Consider the following 23,005-nt stretch of genomic DNA (forward strand, 5'->3'; position numbering starts at 1 on the left):
CTGGGAGAAGGCCACTGGGCGAAGACTGGTTTTGGGGACCTGGGAGGCAGTCGAAGGACAGGGGCCGATACTGGGGGCCCGGAAGTTGACCACGGGATGTGGGTAGGCTTGGGGGACCTGGGAGGTGGCCGCAGGGTAGGGACCGGTCCGGGGGGCGGACCCGTAGAAGGCGTAGCCGGGGGAGGCCTTGGAGCCATGGGGGGCGGAGCTGAGGAAAGCCCTGGAGGCTCAGGAGGCGGAACTGAAGGAGGTTCTGGAGGCTCAGGGGCGGTGCCATGGGAGGCCCAGGAGACAGGGCAGAGGGAGGTGGTGCCGCAGGAGGCTCTAGAGGCGAAGACCTGGAAGGCTTTGGCGGCGGAGCCGATGGAGGCGGCGCCGTAGGAGGCTCTAGAGGCAGAGGCCTGGAAGGCTCAGGAGGTGGAGCCAATGGAGGTGGCGTCGTAGGAGGCTCCAGAGGCGGAGGCCTGGAAGGCTCTGGAGGTGGAGCCGAAGGAGGCTCAGGAGGCGGAACTGAGGGAGGCTCAGGAGATGGAGCTGAGGAAGGCCTAGGAGGCGGAGCCGAGGATGGTTCAGGATGTGGAGCCGAGGGCGGTGGCGCCGTAGGCAGCTCTAGAGGCGGAGGCCTGGAAGGCTCTGGAGACGGAGCTCAGGAAGGCTCAGGAGACAGAGCTGAGGAAGGGGGCGTCGTAGGAGGCTTTAGGGGCGGAGACCTGGAAAGCTCGGGAGGCTAGGAAGGCGGAGCTCTGGAAAGCTCGGAAGGCGGAGCTCTGGAAAGCTCGGGAGGCGGAGCTCTGGAAAGCTCGGGAGGCGTTGGCACTTGGACAGTCATTGCTACAGACGCTGGCTCAGGGACGGTCGAGGCTACAGGCGCTGGCTCAGAGATGGTCCAGGCTACAGGCGCTGGCTCAGGGACGGACGAGGCTACAGGCGCTGGCTCAGGGACGGACGAGGCTACAGGCGCTGGCTCAGGGACGGACGAGGCTACAGGCGCTGGCTCAGGGATGGACGAGGCTACAGAAGCTGGCTCACGGACATCTGAGGCTACAGGCGCTGGCTCATTGACATTTGAGGCTATCGGCACTGGCTCACTGACGTCTGAGGCTACAGGCGCTGGCTCGGGGACGGTCGAGGGCTCAGGCTCACTCACCGTGGCTGACAAGGACTCAGGCTCACTCACAGTGACATACGTGGGCTCTGGCTTGCTCACAGTGACATGCGTGGGCTCTGGCTCGCAGACCGGGGCAGGCGCGGGCCGGGAGGCGGAAGCCCGTCTTCTCCTCCTCCTCTGGACAGACGAAGATGAACGCGCTGGCTCGTGGGGGGCGACTGGCGTAGGGATGGGCTCGCTGACAGGTGGAACTGGCGTGACGGGAAGAGCCAAGGGCGAGCTGAGGGTCGCCACCGCCACAACGTTTGTGCTGTAAGTTTGATTTACATCTGGAGAGACGTGCTGTGGTGCTGCACTGGCTAATTAGTCAGCTAGTGGCTCTCGTGGAAGTGAATAAGCGCTAATCTTCTGCCGTTCGGTCAGGATTGGTGAAGTGTGGATAAGCTAAATGACAGCGCTAATAACACTTAACACTCATTTCTAGGTGGTTAGCACGTCCAAACTGGTTTGGATAGTCTGGCATGATGTTTCTGGAGACCATCTTAACCCAGTTTAACACTAGCAAACAACCTCAGGCTGTTTTAAAGTGTTTATAAACATAGGCATTCACTATTAGCATGGTGTTACCGTGTTTAGCATTAAAATTAGCAAAGTGCTGATCAACATGGTATGTGTATTACTCTTACATAATTGAAAGTGCAGTTGAGAAGTGATTAACAGTGAGCTTTTACGAGTCAGTAGGTAACATTAGCATCACATACACCTCTCATAAATTGCTTTACAGTTGAACGAAAATCCATATCAGAAAAATGTTGATCAGTTAGCATCTTGAGATTGCTAACAAGCCCCTCAGACTGTCGCTATTTTCGGTAAAAGGGAAATGAGTGGCAATGAGTAGAAATGAGAGAGCTGGTTACCTAGACAGCATTTAAAGGTTGCATAAATGCACTTCTAAAGGTTGTTTCAAGGTGGGAATCATAAAGATATGTAAGAATATGCTGCCCTCTAAGATACTAAAAGAGTTGTAAGCCATGACCAGCTCCAAGGTGAATGACAACATTACATTGATTTAACCCTTTCATATGTACCGTCACACATATGTGATGGCTAATAACTGGGCCCGCAGTATAGCGTCACACACGTGATATTCAATGCATGATCTTCCCCCGATGCATGCTGCTATTTGTTTACTTTAGTAGTGGTTGCCATTCGTCAAACAAACAGCTACTCAAAAAGTCTTTTCAAGCACATATGTTTATTTTATGTAACAAACAGCCAAATTGTCACCAAAGTACCACGATAACAGTTCACAGCTTGTATATGAACAGCCATCATATCTAAACACGATCTTCCCATGCATGCAGCCACGTCTGCTGATTAGGTGCAGATGCAGTTTTCATACACACAAACGACAACTCAAACAGTCTTTTCAGGCATGTAATACGTTTGTTTTCTGAATAGACAACCAAACTATCACGAAAGCACCACGATAACAGTTTAAAACTTGTATACTCACAGTGAAAACATGCTAATTGAGCGCGATATCCGATGCACGCAGCCAAGTCTGTTTACATAAGCGTTTGTCACACACACACACACACACTATATACACACAAACACACACACACACACATGTAATGTAAATACTCGTCAACTCTCTGCCCCCCTCTACCGGCTGTGCAATGTCACGTGTCTCACTCCAGGGGGCACTGAAGAGGAATTTAGACCCTACTCATGAAAAGGTTAAACCAAAAAAGTATTTGAAAATCGGATGAAAAGACAAAGGTACAAGATTGTGTCTTTAATGAGGTAATGAACTACAATCCCATGAAGCATTGCAAATGACAATCAAATAAATGGTGGAAAAAACAAACCTTGATTTTATTTGATTTGCAGTGATTTCCTGATTGGTGGATCTTTTTCCTCAGGATCATGTATAGTGCCGTTTTTCGCTTTATGAAGTTTTAAACTAACCTTTAAATGTTTATAAGTTATCCTTAAATATTAAGTTGCCTTAGGAAACAATTAATGAGATTTTTACTTCCAGAAGCTCTATTGGATCAAATGTTTCTTAAGGGTTTCTCGTGCACTATTTCTATGATACAGAGACACTTAGGATGCTGCCTTAAAAGACAGCTGCCTATGTAGACAGTAGGCAGCAAGGCAGCTCACCAGGTGTGGCACACAGCCGTTGTGTTGGTGATCTGCTTATATAAGAGCCGCACTGAGTTTTGAGGTCCACTTTCAATCCTGGAGCAAGTGCTGCCAATTTCCCCTGTTAACTGATGCTGCTCAGCGTCTCATTAAGATGGAAGATGTGATCAGTTCTGGAAGCGTGTTGTCTGCATCCACCATAACATTCTGTAAGTCCTGCGCACACTCATAACACCACGTCTTCAGAGGGATGCACGCGGATGAGCGCGGGCGCCATCAGCCCGTCCATCTGCCCATTTCACCTCCCGCCAGATGCCCAATCTCACTCCCATCTGGAGTTGGACCAGTGAAGCTCTGGATGAGTATCTGTACTCTGAAGAGAATTGCCCATTCGCTAAGCTCTGGCCCCCTTGGTTACGGTCGCTCGCTCTGACAAGCTCAGCAGAACTCCCCATAGGAATGAATGGAAGATTGCAGTGAAACGGCGCAGTTTTTTGCTAATTATTCTCATAAACGGAATAAATAATGTTCTTACGTGAGCTGGATTATTAATGTGAACATTATATTACAATTTACGTCTACACAGACAATAAATGAACACAAAGGTGAACTAAAGTTGCACGCTAGTCGGATTGCATAACTAGTCGAAACACAATACACAACACAATATCAAATGGTCTCTGAAAGTAAAAACTGAAAAGTAGCTGTGAAAGGATCAATGGAAAGGAGGAGGCGAGAACCGGCTTGACAATATAAATAATAGTTTTAATGATAAACTTAAAAGACAAACACACATCTCTCTCTCTTCGCACCACCATCTGTCATCGGCCTTTATCCCTCTCGGAGGCTTAATTTACCTGATAAGGGATGTGGTGTGTAGGATCATGACCCGGCCACGCCCTCCGCTCTGCCACATTCCTCCCTCGTTCTCTCAGGCTGGGGAGCCCCTGGCCTGACGTACACCCCCCCCCCCCTTCCCTGGGGGAGGGCGTACTTTAAGCCTAGTCTGCCGGCAGGTCATCCCCATCTACCTGGACGAGGGAGGGGACAAGGGGAGGGAAACAGAAATAATTAAAATGGGGAGTACTTCCTGTAACAGTGTAGTACCCCCCCCAAAAAACACTCAAATTTAAACGAGAGGGAAAAGGCCAATGCGGAGCAGCAGTGAGAGAGAGATAAAAATAAAAAAACGTACTCGCCGAATCGCTGGTCCTCGATCACTCCTCCACCCTCTCAAGCGGACGACAGCCGCACCTCCCCGGGCAGACCGGAGTCAGACTCACAACCCCCGGCGGTCAGAACGCCCCTCCGCGTTATCGGCGACTCGTGGGGACACTCCTCCGCCCCTGGCAGTGGCTCCATCTTTCCAGGCGGTCGTGGAGTCCAGTCCCCACTCTCCTCGCGGACGGCGGCTGTTCACCTCGTCCGGGCGCTCAGTCTACTCCCTCCCCAGGTAGATGGCAGCGGCACTCCCCTGGGTTGACGGCAGTGTCGAGGACTCCGCGACGGGCATCCCTCCTCCTTCCCGGGCTTCGGCACCAGTGTAAAAGGAACAATGGAAAGGAGGAGGCGAGAACCGGCTTGACAATATAAATAATAGTTTTAATGATAAACTTAAAATACATACACACACGACGGACATGTCCGTAAACTATCTCTCTCTCTCGTCGCACCACCGTCTGTCATCGGTCTTTATCCCTCTCGGAGGCTTAATTTGCCTGATAAGGGACCGAGTGTGTATGATCACGACCCGGCCCCGCCCTCCGCCCTGTCACAGTAGCTAATACTGTTCTTCATTATAGTATATTATAGTTATTACACTGTATGCTATTCTGGAGCTCAGGTGTTCCAGACCAGGGACTAAAAATGAAATGTTTTTCATTTCAGTTCGTTCTTAGTAAAAACTTCTAATACCTCTTTTACCTCTAATAATGTTTTCCTTGGATCTGGATTAGCGGTGCATGTATATGTGGTATTTATACATTCTTATTAAGTTCTTTATTCTGGCTTCTCTTGAAATGTCCGTTCCGAGCCGGAATTTCTGTTTGTGTTTTGTGTGTGATCCCGCCCACTGCCCATTCCCCAACAATGTTTCGACACCCCAGGTTGCCAGATTTGAAACAAATTAGCAGGCAAAACACAGCGTGCTAGCTAGCATCTAGCTAACATTGACAGAGTTAATGATATAAATCCACATGAGCTGGTTTATAATTTGCAAACAATAAAAACACTGCAAATGAGTAATTTACAGTGTAAGGCTGGTAGCTTGGCATTGTCAGTATACTCATTCCTGTTGCGTGTCCTCAACCTGGCAACCCGCTTGAGCTTCCAGTCTGGGGAGGAGGGGGCGGGGGCAACTCTCTCCAATATTTGGAATTTTAAATGCTTTTTAAACGCTTGATGTCAATGTTACATATTGCTCCTTTAATAAATATAAATTATTCATTGCAGTGATTTGGTCACATTGAAGGTCGGGAATTTAGAGAAGGATTTGATATGGATAAGATGTTTTGGTGGAAACTAGTTTTGATGCAGTGAATCATGGTGTTACAACAGTAATATGTTGTTAATATTGAAACAGTGTTTAATTTTGTGGTGTCAATGATTAGTTACTTTAGTAAAACTATGGTACATTTTCGTAAGGTATGGTGAGGTTTAGGGGTAGGGGTTGGTGTAGGATGTCTGAGGGACTCTTAATAAATACACAAAAGATAATGCTGCAATTATGCCACCATATTGTATGTTAGTATTTAAACAGGGGTGTAATATTATCTAACGCTATTTGCAGTATTTCAGTTCAGTGCAAAAAAATGCTTTTTGTTGCTTTTTACACTTAGTGCAAGTAGCCTCTGCCACATTTTCACTCCGGAAACAATTTAATATCAGTTTGTTCCTGTTTTCGGTTACATTCTGCGAAATATTTTGTTCATTTTTGGTTTCTGTTCCTTGAACCATTTTTAGTCCCTGTTCCAGACAGTTTTTTCATTTTGTTTATGATGATAAATCATGTTTAAAAAATATAAATGTACTGTACATTTTCAATTTTTTTTGAATATTTGGTTCAAATTTGGTCTGTTAAAGTTTCACTAAGTTTTTTTTTTTTTTGAATACTATTTTCAACTAAAATGTTATTTTCATCAACTAAATTTACATTCTATGAAAGTCTAGTAAAATTAAATAAAATGAATGAAAATGACAAATAACATTGACTAAATATCAATATGGACATTTTCAGCAAAAGACAAAAATGATGACTAAAAATAAACACTGCTGTTAATTGGGCTACAAAAACTAAAACTAGAGAGGTGAAGTTTGTTAAGACAAACTTTGAAGTTGGCTTGTCAAAGCCTTACCTGATAAGTTAAAAGTCATTTTTTAAAAGTTTGATGTTATACAGACATGATAGATAGATAGATAGATAGATAGATAGATAGATAGATAGATAGATAGATAGATAGATAGATAGATAGATAGATAGATAGATAGAAAAGAAAGACTGATAGATAGATAGATAGATAGATAGATAGATAGATAGATAGATAGATAGATAGATAGATAGATAGATAGATAGATAGATAGATAGATAGATAGATAGAAAAGAAAGACTGATAGATAGATAGACAGACAGACAGACAGACAGACAGACAGATAGATAGATAGATAGATAGATAGATAGATAGATAGATAGATAGATAAAGAAAGACTGATAGATAGATAGATAGATAGATAGATAGATAGATAGATAGATAGATAGATAGATAGATAGATAGATAGATAGATAGATAGATAGATAGATAGATAGATAGATAGAAAAGAAAGACTGATAGATAGATAGATAGATAGATAGATAGATAGATAGATAGATAGATAGATAGATAGATAGACAGACAGATAGATAGAAAAGAAAGACTGATAGATAGATAGATAGATAGATAGATAGATAGATAGATAGATAGATAGATAGATAGATAGATAGATAGATAGATAGATAGATAGATAGAAAAGAAAGACTGATAGATAGATAGATAGATAGATAGATAGATAGATAGATAGATAGATAGATAGATAGATAGATAGATAGATAGATAGAAAGAAAGACTGATACATAGATAGATAGATAGATAGATAGATAGATAGATAGATAGATAGATAGATAGATAGATAGATAGATAGATAGATAGATAGATAGATAGATAGAAAAGAAAGCCAGATAGATAGATAGATAGATAGATAGATAGATAGATAGATAGATAGATAGATAGATAGATAGATAGATAGATAGATAGAAAAGAAAGACTGATAGATAGATAGATAGATAGATAGATAGATAGATAGATAGATAGATAGATAGATAGATAGATAGATAGATAGATAGATAGATAGAAAAGACTGACAGATAGATAGATAGATAGACAGACAGACAGACAGATGTCACATAGATAGTCAGATAAACCATCAGATAGAGATGGAAACAGAGAGAGAGCTTAAAGTAGATTATAGGTCTTTTGTGGGTTTGTTTGGATTTGAATTTTTGACAGTATGAATTAATAAGCATTCTGTTGACACATTTGAACATTCCGTCAGTGTAAATCTATGGCATTTTTTGGATTATTATTTGTATTATTATTATTATTATTGGCCGCTGAGCAAAATCAGTAAGTCTGGTCAGTTAGAGAAGACAAAGCACACTATACAGAACAGTCTGAAGGTTTGTGTCGAGCCTGGTGGATGTAGATTAATAGCTCTAGGACGAGTTAGTGTTCAAAATTTTGGTCTTGGTTTTAGGATTTTTAAAAAACCCTGAAGAATGTTTGTAGAATAACAGTATGTTAGCTTTGTCAAGCCAGCATAATAATGTGGGGATGTGAAAAGCTTTCTGGATTTTCTTTTTTCTTTCTTTTTTTGCACACAATGTAATGCATAATTCATAAATTTATCAGCTTGCCCTATTTATCTGATTTATCAAAGAGATAATCTACAGATATATCAGATGTTAGTTGTTCTTTCAGTGTGTTGGTGGTTTGTAATGACACACGTGTGTCTCTCTGCTCACAGGTGGCAGTTTACCCAAACCGCAGGTGAAGACCGCATCACTGGGGCAGGCTGGGAAGGCGAGGTCACCATTACTGCCCGTCTCTGTACCGACTGCCCCCGAGACTGGCGAGGAGGGGCAGAAACCAGACGACCCGTCAAGTGTAAGCTAAACATGCAACACACACAATCCCACACAGACTCCGAGAGACGCCCTCCTTAACTTATAATAACTAATATTGGCATTATATTCATTCATTTTCTGTTATATCATAATTTCATGTGCAGCTGCTTTGAAACGCCTGCTGTGAAAAGTGCTACACAAATAAATCTGACGGAATCGTGACATACATTTTGTGTTTCGCTAAGTTTTCTGCTTCAGTTGATGTGGTGTTGATTCACATTGTTTCTAGATTATAGATGCATTTTAAATAATTGCAAAAATCTTCATTGACCAAAAAAACAAAAAAACAAAAACAAATCACAACCCAAATTTCACAGTTTTTTGGCCCTGGCACAAAAAGACCAGCTAACATCATTTCACTAATCATATCAGCAGCACCTGGGAAAGTGTGAACGAGTACTAGAAATGCATCAAAAGTACTAGAAATACATCAAAATGGCCTCACATGCAATAAATTGCTGCAAAGAATATTGCAGCTGAAAGAACCATTTACTGGATCATTCAGAACTTCCAGGAGAGAGGTTCAACTGCAGTGAAGAAGGCTTCAGGACGTCCCAGAGTGTCCAGGATCATCAAGAACTTCAAGGAGAGAGGTTCAACTGCAGTGAAGAAGGCTTCAGGACGTCCCAGAGTGTCCAGGATCATCAAGAAGTTCAAGGAGAGAGGTTCAACTGCAGTGAAGAAGGCTTCAGGACATCCCAGAGTGTCCAGGATCATCAAGAACTTCAAGGAGAGAGGTTCAACTGCAGTGAAGAAGGCTTCAGGACGTCCCAGAGTGTCCAGGATCATCCAGAACTTCAAAGAGAGAGGTTCAACTGCAGTGAAGAAGGCTTCAGGATGTCCCAGAGTGTCCAGGATCATCAAGAACTTCAAGGAGAGAGGTTCAACTGCAGTGGAGAACGCTTCAGGACGTCCCAGAGTGTCCAGGATCATCAAGAACTTCAAGGTGAGAGGTTCAACTGCAGTGAAGAAAGCTTCAGCAAGTCCCAGAGTGTCCAGGATCATCAAGAACTTCAAGGTGAGAGGTTCAACTGCAGTGAAGAAAGCTTCAGGACGTCCCAGAGTGTCCAGGATCATCAAGAACTTCAAGGAGAGAGGTTCAACTGCAGTGAAGAAGGCTTCAGGACGTCCCAGAGTGTCCAGGATCATCAAGAACTTCAAGGAGAGAGGTTCAACTGCAGTGAAGAAGGCTTCAGAACGTCCCAGAGTGTCCAGGATCATCAAGAACTTCAAGGAGAGAGGTTCAACTGCAGTGAAGAAGGCTTCAGGACGTCCCAGAGTGTCCAGGATCATCAAGAACTTCAAGGAGAGAGGTTCAACTGCAGTGAAGAAGGCTTCAGGACATCCCAGAGTGTCCAGGATCATCAAGAACGTCAAGGAGAGAGGTTCAACTGCAGTGGAGAACGCTTCAGGACGTCCCAGAGTGTCCAGGATCATCAAGAACTTCAAGGAGAGAGGTTCAACTGCAGTGGAGAACGCTTCAGGACGTCCCAGAGTGTCCAGGATCATCAAGAACTTCAAGGAGACAGGTTCAACTGCAGTGAAGAAGGCTTCAGGACGTCCCAGAGTGTCCAGGATCATCCAGAACTTCAAGGACAGAGGTTCTTCTTCAGGACGTCCCAGAGTGTCCAGGATCATCCAGAACTTCAAGGAGAGAGGTTCAACTGCAGTGAAGAAGGCTTCAGGATGTCCCAGAGTGTCCAGGATCATCCAGAACTTCAAGGAGAGAGGTTCAACTGCAGTGAAGAAGGCTTCAGGACATCCCAGAGTGTCCAGCAAGCGCCAGGATTGTCTCCTCCTGAGGAGTCCGCTACAGAATCGTGTCACCACCAGTGCAAAGCTCAATATTGGCAGCAGGTTGGTGTGAGTACATCTGCACGCACAGTGAGGCGAAGACTTTTGGACAATGGCCTGGTGTCAAGAAGGGCAGCAAAGAAGCCACTTCTCGCCAAGCAAACATCAAGGACAGACTGAAATTTTGCAGGAAGTACAAGGATTGAACAGCAGAAGACTGGTGCAAAGTTATTTTCTCTGATAAAGCCCCCTTCCGACTGTTTGGGACATCTGGAAAATTGATAGTCCGGAGAAGAAAAGGTGAACGCTACCATGAGTCCTGTGTCGTGCCAACAGTGAAGCATCCTGAGACCATCCATGTGTGAGGGTGCTTTTCATCACAGGGAGTGGGCTCTCTCACAATCCTGCACAAAAACACTGCCATGAATAAAGAATGGTAACAAAACTTCTCCCAACAATCCAGGAGCAATTTGGTGATTATCCGTGCATTTTCTAGAATGATGGAGCACCATGTCACAAGGCAAGAGTGATGATGAAGTGGCTCGGAGATCATTACATTGAAATTTTGGATCCGTGGTCAGGCAACTCCCCTGATCTTAATCCCATAGAGAACCTGTGGTCAATCCTCTAAAGGCGAGTGGACAAGCAGAAGCCCACAAATTGTGATAAACTCCGATCACTAATAAGGCAAGAATGGATCGCCATCAGTCGGGATTTGGCCCAGAAGCTGATATCCAGCATGCCAGAGGTTATTAAGAACAAGGGTCAACACTGTAAATATCGACTCTTTGCATAAATTGAGTGTTTTTGCCAATAAAAGCCTTTAAAACTCATGAAATGCTTATCATTGTTTTCCAGTATACCATAGAAACATGTGAAAAAATAAACTACAAATACTGAAGCAGCAAACTTTGCAAATCACAAAATGTATGTCACTGCCAATAATTTTGGCCACGGCTGTACAGTCAATTGTAAAAATAGGCTAACATTTTTTTTTAGTTTATTCGGCCTCGTGTTGTGCCAAACCAGTGCCAGATTTTCTTCTGGGGAACATGCTGCTGTTCAACATACAATAAGTCTTGCCCTGGTTTGGCACAACACAAGGGCGAAGGAACAGATCTAATCTGAAGTCTTTATTCACTGATAATCTTCGCCCACACTGTGAAATCTCATTTGCACTTGTGTTGAATTCAAAAAGTGTCTCCATATGGCATTGGTTCTTGAGTGTCACATGATGCATTGATATGTGGCAAGTTTGAAAAATGTGACATAAAAATGAGAATTGAGCGTCACATCAGAGGGAAAGATTATCAGTGAATAATAACTAGGGCTGCTCAATTAATTTAATTAGCTAATCGTTAAAGTGTCAATTACTGCATTGCATTGAGGTCACTCCCATTGCACAAAATTGTTTTATTTACCACTTTTTTTTTAAATAAATAACTTGCTCGATTTCTGTGTATAATTTTATTAGGGCTGTTTATAAAAATTAACGCAATTAATCGCAACGACCCCGGATTGTATTATGGAAGATTCCTGAGGAATGCAAGCTTGTAGTACCACCTGTTTACTCCAGAGGGCAGTAAGTGAAACTTCAGCTGTATGAGCAACACGTAGTGTATACAGTGAACAACACAATCTTCAGCAGCAACAACACAAACATGCGTTACGTTCTTTCGTTCAGAACACTTGGAGCACAAATCCGAACTAAGGGATCTCAAGACGTGTTCTAAGTATTAAACTATATTTAACTTGATACAGTGACCTAAACATTTTAATTATCTGAATATTTTTTTATTTTACATATATATATATATATATATATATATATATATATATATATATATATATATATCAGGGCTGTCAAACAATTACAAATTTTTATCAAATTAATTACATGGTGTCCCGATTAATCGCGATTAATCGCATATACAAATATTTGCTGAGAAAGCCTCTCATATAACAATAATTCAATATAAAATGATGAAATAATAATACATAGTTATCTTTAAATATTTAAAAATGATATATATATAAAATAAAAATATTCTGATAATTAAAATGCATTCTTGTAGCAGAAGAGTTCATCATTGATAAGACAATATAAAAGCGCCTTTAGAATACAATGTATTGTTTACTACCATATTATTGATCATAAGTCAATCATTGACACACAGTTCACAGTAATCCATTACACAAGTGAATTTGTCGATCAGTCTTTTATCAGAGATTTATTATGAGGGCTTGTTTAAGGACCCGTCAATGAACACCTGCGTCAGACATGCTTGTGTTGCGTCTCGGGTGTGTTGCATCATAAACATAAATATTTAGGTCACTGTTTCAAGTTAAGTATAGTTTAATACTCAATCTTTAAATTCATCTTGAGATCTCTTAGTTCGCATTTGCGCTCCTTCAAGTGTTTTAAACACAAGAACGTAACGCATGTTTGTGTTGTTGCTGCTGAAGTGTTATCTTCACTGTATAAACTGTGTGTTGCTCATACAGCTGAAATTTCACTTACTGCCCTCTGGAGTAAACAGGTGGTACTACAAGCTTGCATTTCTCAGGAATCTTCCCTATTATGGTCCGGGGTCATAACGATTAATTGCGTAAATTGTTTTATCGTGTTATATTTGATCAAATTAATCGCACTGAATTAACGCGTTAAATTGACAGCCCTGATATATATATATATATAAATATTTTTTTTTTTATATATTTAAAGATAACTAGATATAATTGTATCATCATTATATACTGAGTTATTGTTATATGAGGGGTTTTCTCAGCAAATATTTGTATATGCGATTAATCGCGATTAATTAATTGGGACACCATGTAATTAATTCGATTAACATTTTAATTGATTGACAGCCCTAAATTTTATATAAAACAGTTTGGTTTTTAATTCCTCTAACCAAAGCAATTTGAAGTTGACCATTTTGACTGTCTTGTTTTACGGATCTGTAGCCGACATAAAGAATGTGCATGCAGATGCACCACACATTACAGCATCATGGTAATAATAATAATAATAATAATAATAATCCTGCAGCCCTAATAATGACTTAAATTAACACTCAGAATCCAGATTTGACCAGATTTGGTAAAAATTCTTCCTGTCTTCCTTTGTCCTTGTATAAACCATCTTTATGTGCTGCATTGGCATGCTCATGACAGGATATATGAATATATGGATGCAGTCGACCGTTGGTCCGTCAACAGCTGCGTGATTGATGGTTTCATAGATGTTTCTGCCAGAGAGCGTTTCAGAGAGGGATATCTGAAGGTTTCCATCAGGAGAAGAGTGGAAAAGGTCTAATGTTATAGATAGTCAGCGCTCAAATCACTCTATTATGTTCATAGATAACCAATAAATGGCACAACAATAACAGCGCTTTGATATTGATGCAATAAACATGCTAATTGTTTCCGATAGATCTAAAGGTCAAGCGCTGAAGCGTGTGTTCATAATGGCGCTTTCAAAACCGTGAATATCGGCCTGCTAACTAATCTACTAAAGGAAAAGTTCAGACAAAAATGAGCCATTTATTCACCCTCATGTTGTTCCAAACCCAACATTCTTTTAGAGATGTGAAGAGCTGTCAAGCTCCAGAAGATATCAATAATTTCTTTTATAAGAGGACTTCTAATGAAGCCTAACGACATGTACCTGTCTTGTTTTTCTGCAGGTGTATGAGCAGGATGATTTGAGCGAGCAGATGGCGAGTCTAGAAGGTTTGATGAAGCAGCTGAACGCCATCACGGGTTCAGCTTTTTAACACACGCTTGTCCAGAACCCGTGCGGAGGAACCAGCACCTGAAACCAGGAACTCTCAGACTGTCCAGTGTTGACGTTCCTTTCACCCGGCCTTCATCTGCTCATCCATGGAAGACCTGAAACAGGACACAAAAAGGGAAAATGACAGACTCGAATGGAGCGCCTCTTACGTTGTATGGAATTATAAACAAATGTTGTCGCGTTGGCACCCTTCAGCCTATTTGATCTCCATCCCGCTAAAAACCGAAGTCCGCTCTGAAAAAGCCGAATCCTCGCTGACTCCGGTTTCTCCGCAGGTTTCAGGCCAGGCTTCGTGTGGATCCATCCAAATGTACACATTTAAGAATCTGCCGTTGGAAGCACCTCTCATTGGACTATTCGACGTCTAGGATGGTTACAGAACTGGATCCATTTCTCTGCCTCAGAACTTTTCCAAATATCTTGTTGAGTTGCCAAAATAGAAGTCTTCAGTCACGTCTTGCCGATCAATTGCTGCCACGATCCCTTAAAATACACCTCACTCTGTGGATGATATATTCATTCCTGGGCGAGGAGATTTCGGTGGAATAATCGGTTTGTCTTGGACACAGAAACATCGTCACTCTTTCAATATTTCATGAGTTTTGGACGAGTTTTGGGAGAATGGAAAAGGTTTTGGTCATGCGTATTTTAGTTTAGCGATGGTATTTTTACATCAACAAATGACGCTGAAACCGTTTGCCTAGTTTGTTACGTACTGACCCCTGGAATGCCCCAATCAGAGGGTGTGAAGCGCGCCTGCGGACGAGTGAATTACCGATGAGGGTACGAAGAGGATCGGTCACATCGACACCGTAAATTCAACAGAGAGACGTGCTGCTTTGTTAAAAATCATATTTTTCCGTTTCTGTTCACGTTTAAACCCTTTTTGTTTTGTGTGGGAGAGAAAAAGAGACATTTTGATGTGCCTATATACTGTACAGTATATATACATATGTTTTGTTTACTTTTTATTTATTTACCATGTGACAAATGTTGCTTAATTCCACGTATCTTAACCTGCGAGACAAAAAATATTACGCAGTTGCAAGGTAAAGAGGAGAGAAGCGGTCAGATTTTCCCACTATAGGAAGATGGACATGTCCCTATATTTGATATTTTTCTCGAGCAGTATGTGTGTGTTGCCATGGAGATGAAATGAAACACTGTAGCGACACGTGAAAATATGCTGTTTTTTACTGTACAGTTCCAGAGAGCAATTGCTGGTGACATTATGGACTCGGGTGCGGGTGGGCGTCACATTTTTACTGATATATTTAATATATATGATTTAGAGCGTTCCTTTCACATTCATTTATAAGGATGATGTGATGAATTCATTCTAAAGCTTTTATGGAACCCATTAGGGAAGTAACAAATGGAGAATTCCATTTTGGAATTCTGGGAACGGCCTCCGGAATCTCACTGTGTTTTTGAAACTGTCCCGATCTGAACTATGTTTGCTTCGGCATCGTCTCACACACACCTCTTTGGTTGTCCAGCGTTTAGTGGGTCATGGCAGTTGTGCGGATTACGACATCACGGGCAAACAGGACGAGACGCGTCTGAACGCGAAGAACACCGGCAACGTTATTTCGCACTCGTACGTTTGCTTCATAGTCCTACATTTGTCTTTCTCGCTGTGAAGAATTAAAATGTCTCCTTTTAGGGAAGAGTGCTGTCATCACTTACTCACCTTTATGTCGTTTCAAACCCGAATGACGGACTTTCTTCCATTAAACGCAAAAGGAGAAGAATCTTTATTCAGCTCTTTCCCATACAACAATAGCTCAACCAGGGCGGGAATGGGAAGAGAAATCGGCCCGGGATTTTACATGCCAACTGGCCCAAAATGGGGGAGGGGGGGCAGGGGGGGTTTCGCTGTCCTTGTCTGCATATCACGGCGGCATTTTGTGGTCCGTTCTGCGTAACGCCAAGGCTCGTTTTTGCTTAACACAGCCCATTCGCCATATTTCGCCGGCCGGCCCGCTCGGTTCTCCATATGGCCAGTCCGCTCCAAAGTGCGTCTGCCCACCGGGACAATACCTGGAATGCCAGATTACCAGTCCAGCTGTGAGCTCAACTGTAATAAAAGGACCAACAACCACCATTAAAGTATCATAAAAGTAGTCCAGTAGTATTTTAACACAAAAGTATTTGAATACAATTTCCGGTGCATAACGACTTCAATTTGGGGCTGTTCCTTACATTTATAAAGCGCTTTTCTAGGCACTCAGTGGGTTCACATAGTATAGTGGGACTCTCCTCAACCACCACCAGTGTGCAGAATCCACCTGGATGATGCGACGGCACCCATAGTGCACCAGTACGCCCACCACACACCAGCTATTGGTGGAGAGGAGAGAGTAGAGTGATGTAGCCAATTCAGGGATGGAGATTATTAGGAAGCCATAAGAGATAGAAGGGCCAATGGGGGGATTTTGGCCAGGATACCAGGGTTACACACTTACTCTTTACCAGGAGTGCCCTGGGAGAGTCAGGACCTCGGTTTAACATCTTATCCGGCACTATACTGGGGCATTAGGACCCACACAGACCACAGGTTGAGCACCCCCTACTGGCCTCCCTAATATCTCTTCCAGAAGCAACCTTAGGAGGTCCCCCATCCAGGTACTGGCCAGACTCAACCAGTCTTGAGTAACAGGGTGATATGACCGCTGACACAGTAGCTTCTTGACAGTCATGGTCACTACGAACAGTCTAGAAAAGAGCTACGTAAAGATTCTTCAAAAATTCTCCTTTTATGTTCCATGGACATACGAGCATACGAGTTTGGAACGGCTTGAAGGCAAGTCAGGTATTGACTGAATGTTTGGCTGAACTATTCCTTTAGTTCTGCGGTCACACCCCTCTCAAGAACGAAGACAGTTGAGAAGACAGAGAACGGGCCGATGTGATGGATTAATCGATAATCAATTTGTCATTGAAAAACGTTCATAGTGATGTTACGGAAACAACCTGATAGAGAATAACCAATTAGTCAAGTTAAAGGGATAGTTTACCCACGACTTTCTTTCTTCTGCAGAACACAAATGAAGATTTCTAGAAGAATATTTCTGCTCTGTAGGACCATACCAACTGTGCCGCACAAGCCCTCAAAAGTGAAGCCAAAACGTCTCGATCGCCCCCCGGTGGCTGCTCCTAGTATAGGTCATAAACCCCGCCTCCTCATGTTATTCAACGGGACGTGAGATCAACTAAACAATTAAATTACACTTCACATATCTTTTTTCCAAAGATAGTTTCTGTCATTTACTGTCGTTTCTATCACGCTGATGTCATTTCAAGTGTTTGTTTTCAAAATAAGTTTGTTTTTAGTTATTTGATGCTATAAAAACGCTGCTGTGACATCATGATTGACAGCTGTGATTGACAGGTTCTCAGAGCGAAGTAGTCACTGAAGCACCAACTGACTTTTGTTCGGGATCTTCGGAGGACTGAGGAGATTGGAGCTTTAAATTTAATATCTAAATTTTTATAATTAATTATTTCACACTGTCATAAGTCAAAAGGGGCGTGTGCTTGCGATTGATTCAGTGAGAGTGAGGGCGGGGCCTTGATTTCGCGGCTTTACTTCCTGCTCACTACTGCGCAGGTCTGGTCCCGAAATCGCAACTGCGCAGACTCAAGTCCCAAGATGTCAGCGCCATATCGGGACACTGGCGGCTTCAGTTCTCACCAATGGAAAAGAGCGAAGGGGCGTCGTCCATCTTTTTTTACAGTCTATGGTCCATACAATGCAAGTCAAAGTTCTGGTCACCATTCACTTGCATTGTATGGACATGCAGAGCTGAGATATTCTACTAAAATCTTCACTTGTGTTCTGCTCAAGCAGGAAAGTCATTCATATCTGGGATATCATGAGGGTGAGTAAATGAGGAGAGAATTTTCATTTTTGGGTGCACTGTCCCTTTAAGAATGGCAAATGTGGAGATAAATGAGCAAATGCATTACACGTTGTTTTCTACACATTCATGTTGATTCTGTCAGACTTATGAAAATACAAGAGAAAAAAAAAATCATTTTTACGTGTATGTTGACTTCATCCTTAACTTGTCCAATTTTAGCCTTGTTAACCAAATTAGAGTAGTCATTGAAATATGAAGAACATTTTTCCATGTAAAGAAAGGGGGGCGGGCAGAGTAAAAGCCCACGGGGGTTTCTACCCATCACGTTGTATACAATTGCTGGTTTTGTAATGCACTGTAGAACAGTCCAATGGTCCTTTTTTATATAGAAATGTTATTTCAATGGTGCATTCTTTTTGTTTGATAAATAAAGTTTTTGATAATAAAAAGTGTCTTTTGCATCCTTGTTCGCTGTCCTTTTCTGCATATCGCGGCGCCGTTTTGTGGTCCGTTCTGCATAACGCGCCGGCTCATTTGTGCTTATTCGCGCCCACTTCGCGGGCGACCCACCGGCCCGCTCGGTTCTACCGATGGCCATTCCGGCCCAAAAGTGCGTCGGCCCACCAGGAAAATGCCCGGTATGCCATATTATCAGTCCAGCCCAATCGTGCCGCACAAGCCCTCAAAAGTGAAGCCAAAACATCTCGATCGCCCCCCAGTGGCTGGTCCTAGTATAGGTCAGAAACCCCGCCTCCCCATGTTATTCAACGGGACGTGAGACCAACTAAACAATTAAATTACACTTCACATATCTTTTTTCCAAAGATAGTTTCTGTCATTTACTGTCGTTTCTATCACGTTGATGTCATTTCAAGTGTTTGTTTTCAAAATAAGTTTGTTTTTAGTTATTTGATGCTATAAAAACGGTGCTGTGACATCATGATTGACAGCTGTGATTGACAGGTTCTCTGAGCGAAGTAGTTAATTATTTAAATCCGTCATAAGTCAAAAGTCAAAAGTCACGGCTTTACTTCCTGCTCACTACTGCGCAGGTCTGGTCCCGAAACCGCAACTGCACAGACTCAAGTCCCAAGATGTCAGCGCCATATCAGGACACTGGCGGCTTCAGTTCTCACCAATGGAAAAGAGCGAAGGGGCGTCGTCCATCTTTTTTTACAGTCTATGGTCCAGCCCTGCTGTGTTCTTTTATAAAGGGTATAAAAAGTCCCTATGATGAATCACTTGGCCTCTGATGGAGCACCTTTATCAGTATCCTGTATCCTCAATTGATGTTCAATCTGTGCGTGTCTGTTTGGGTTTTGACATCCAGAGAAGACGAGGAAAGTCTTGAATTGTCTGTATTGATTTCCGTGTAAAGACATGTTTTAAGTGCCACAAAAATGGCCACATTTCTACAGTGTAGCCAGAACAAACTTGTGCGGAGACTGCTGTGCCATTATTCAGTTCTTGGCCAGAATAAGATACAATATCTGCTCCAGACTTCATGCTGACAGTCGAAAGGTCATTCCATATCAAATCAAGTACATTTTAGACAAATGAAAGTAGAGGTTAAAAAAAAACCTTAGAAAGGTGTCAGCGTCATGATTTTATTTTTACCCTATTGTTCTAGGTGTTTATTATTTTTTTCCCAAATTAATCGCATTTTGGATGGCCTAAACATACTCGAAAACTCATGAAACTTTGCACACGCATCAGAAGTGGTGGAACTTTACATCTGATATGGGTTTCAGAATGAGGTGTGGCAAAATGGCTCAATAGCGCCACCTACCAACATTCAACGACGATGCTAATTAGTGAAGCTTTTGAGTTTTGACTGCACGGCGAGGCCGTGACGGTCTGACAAAGTTCAATGTTTCGCCATGAAAAAGGAAGTTGTTATAACTTATACATAAGATGTTCGATCTGCCCCAAACTTCACATGTTTGATAAGAGTCCTGGCCTTAATACATCTGCATGCCAACATTCAGTTATAGTCATAGCGCCACCTACTGGCAACAGGAAATGACATAATTTACACTGTGATACACTCTTAGCAACATCTAAGTGCTACAAAATGCTAAAGAAAGCAGCCCCAACATGCACCAGGGTGCGAGGGTCCTCATCGCTGCTTGCAGATTTAATTTGTGTTGTTTTTCCAGAGTTTGAGTGTCCTTAACTCCAGAAGTGTTAAAGATATCTTAATGTCCTTTTAGTTTCACATTCAGAACAAACTTTCCTTTTGGTATCTTCATTTCAAAGGCCCTATACGGTTAAATCCCAGAGAAATAGGGACTTCAATGTGGCTCCGTGCATAAATTGTAACATTTTAACCATTTTTAGTGGTCAAAAACCAAAGGTGGGTCACATGGTATGAAGCTAGTTTTATCCTGTCCAATAAATCAAAGGTCTGAGCCACAAATAATGTTGAAACAAGACATGTACCTTTATTTATTTACATTAAAACAATAATGTCAAGTGGCAAAAAATACACTATAAAGAATAAGTGACACCTGTAGCTCCAACCATTAGGGTTTAACCATTTAGCCTTAAAAATTATATTTAAAAAAGAGATAAAAAGGTTGGGGAAACAAGATGTAAAAAAAGAAAAGGTTGTCCTGAACCAGACTCTAGAAGGATATTAAGAAATCTTTAATACTTCTGGAGTTATAGACACTCCAACTTTGGAAGCCATCTTTTTGCACCATCGGCGCTCGAGCCCTAATAAAGTGTTTCTTCCCATATTTGGACTCAAGCCATTGTCATATAATGCAACAAGAGGTGCTGAAGTCAGCTGGTTTTAGTAACAGATCTACCTATCTCTGGGTAAAAATGAAATGATGATGCTGACACCTTTCTACGGTTATTTTTTGACCTGTAGTTGTGCCCTAAAATCACAGGCAAAAATAGTAATTTTGACTCCCCTCTACAAAATAATGGATTACTCAGTTAATATTGATTCATGGCATTAATACTTTGTATTTCATAATTTCCTCTTGTTGAGTTTGTCAGGTTAGAAACCACAGTACTGAATGGAAAACAGCAACCCTCTGAAGATTATAGTTCCTACTAGAGACCGGTTTACATTATTCAGCTGCCAGCTACTTTTGATCAGTGCAATAACCACATGAAGCCGGCTGCATCAAACGCGTTCTGCGTCCAACACAACAATCACCCCACAGGCGCTCGCTGTATCACAGGACCACAGCAGATGTCTTGTAAATGACTGTGATTAATGGAAGGTGCGTGACATATGCTTTAACAGATGCTTTAGACGAGGAGACAGCAGAAGACTTGACCGGTGTGATGACACTGTGTCCATACGATGTCCCCTCCTCAGGACACTGATCAGAGGAATTCAACTCTGTTCCAAACACTAACGAGCTGTCTACTGTCTTACCTTCACAGAGACCAACCATGAGCAATCTTATGGATTAATGGAATAAGCCATCAGTCCACGCTATTTCAACGTCATTAAAAATAAAATCATGTTTAAAAATCACGCACGTGCCAAAAACCTTGGCGGCAACCGCCCACTACCATATATTCTCCCAAATATATTACTTCTATACTTATAAACAAAAACTTAAAATCAATAGTTTTATATGTTTAGGGATGTCAATCACTAACATTTTTTAATCAAATTCATTAGATGATATGCCGATTAATCGAGGGAATCGCAATTAATCGCATGCGCCATTGTTTGCTAATTCACATAAATAATGCATAATAATACAAATATTTATAATTGTTATATTTATACTAGGGCTGTCAATTGATAAAAAAATGTAAACGAATTAATTACATGGTGTCCCGATTAATTAATTGCGATTAATTGCATTTAATCGCATATACAAATATTTGCTGTGAAACCTCTTATATAACAATAATTCAATATATAATGATGAAATAATTATACATAGTAATCTTTAAATATTAAAAAAAATTATATATATATAAAATAATAAATATTCAGATAATTAAATGCTTTACATTCTTGTAGCAGAAGAGTTCATCATTGATAAGACGATACAAAAAGGACCCGTCAATGTACAACTGCGTCAGACATGCTTGTGTAGCGTCTCGGGTGTGTCGCATCATAAACATACATTTTTACGTCACTGTGTCAAGTTAAATATAGTTTAATACTTAGAACACATCTTGAGATCGCTTAGTTCGCAATTGCACTCCATCAAGTGTTTTGAACGCAAGAACGTGACGCATGTTTGTGTTTCTTCACTGCACGTTGCACAGCTGAAGTTTCACTTACTGCCCTCTGGAGTAAACAGGTGGTACTACAAGCTTGCATTTCTCAGGAATCTTCCTTATTACAATCCGGGGGCATTGCGATTAATTGCATACATTTTTTAAAAGCGTTATTTTTTATAAAATGTATCGCACTGAATTAATGCATTAAATCGACAGCCCTACGTTTAGTGATGTCAATCGCTAACATTTTTTAATCAAATTCATTAGATGACATGCCGAATAATCGAGTACATCACAATTAATCGGCATGCATCATTATTTGCTAATTCATATAAATAATACATAATAACACAAATATTTATATATTGCCTGGCCAAAATGCTAAAAAGTTGTCGTTTGGATTTAAATAAGGGTTATGATCTGGGGTTGCTTCAATCGGTCAGGTCGAAGCTCAGCAACGTTATGCGGCAATAAAATGAAGTCCGCTGACTAAACGAATGTCCTGAATCAGTGGATTTTTTCCCTCCCTGATGGCACGGGCATATTCCAGGACAACAATGCCAAGATCTGGCTCTAATTGTGAAAGAGTGGTTCGGGGAGCATGAGGAATCGTTTTCACACATGAATTGGCCACCACAGAGTCCTGACCTGAACCCCATTGAAAGTCTTTGGAGTGGTTCGACTCTCATGTCACCAATACAAGATCTCGGCCAAAAACGAAGGCAACTCTGGATGGAAATAAACGTTGTGACGTTGGATAGGATTGCCGAAACAATGCCACGACAAATGCACACTGTAATCCAAGCTAAAGGCTGCTTGTGAGGGTTATTGAGGCATGCTGCCACATGTTGACGTGGCAC

The 23,005-nt window shown here is 41.8% G+C and overlaps 1 protein-coding gene across 2 annotated transcripts in view; it reads left to right on the forward strand.

Moving 5' to 3' along the window:
- LOC127642977 (netrin receptor DCC-like) overlaps positions 1-18,204 on the forward strand; it is a 278,565-nt gene extending 260,361 nt beyond the window's left edge. For both annotated transcript variants that reach the window (XM_052125464.1, XM_052125465.1), the window contains exons 28-29: positions 8,318-8,457; positions 13,964-18,204. In XM_052125464.1, the coding sequence (XP_051981424.1) occupies positions 8,318-8,457; positions 13,964-14,053 (230 nt within the window). In that variant the 3' untranslated portion in view covers positions 14,054-18,204. The remainder of the gene's footprint in view (positions 1-8,317; positions 8,458-13,963) is intronic.
- Positions 18,205-23,005: the final 4,801 nt, after the last annotated feature.

The sequence above is a fragment of the Xyrauchen texanus genome, chromosome 4 (assembly GCF_025860055.1).
Source record: "Xyrauchen texanus isolate HMW12.3.18 chromosome 4, RBS_HiC_50CHRs, whole genome shotgun sequence".
In the NCBI taxonomy this organism is placed as follows: domain Eukaryota; kingdom Metazoa; phylum Chordata; class Actinopteri; order Cypriniformes; family Catostomidae; genus Xyrauchen; species Xyrauchen texanus.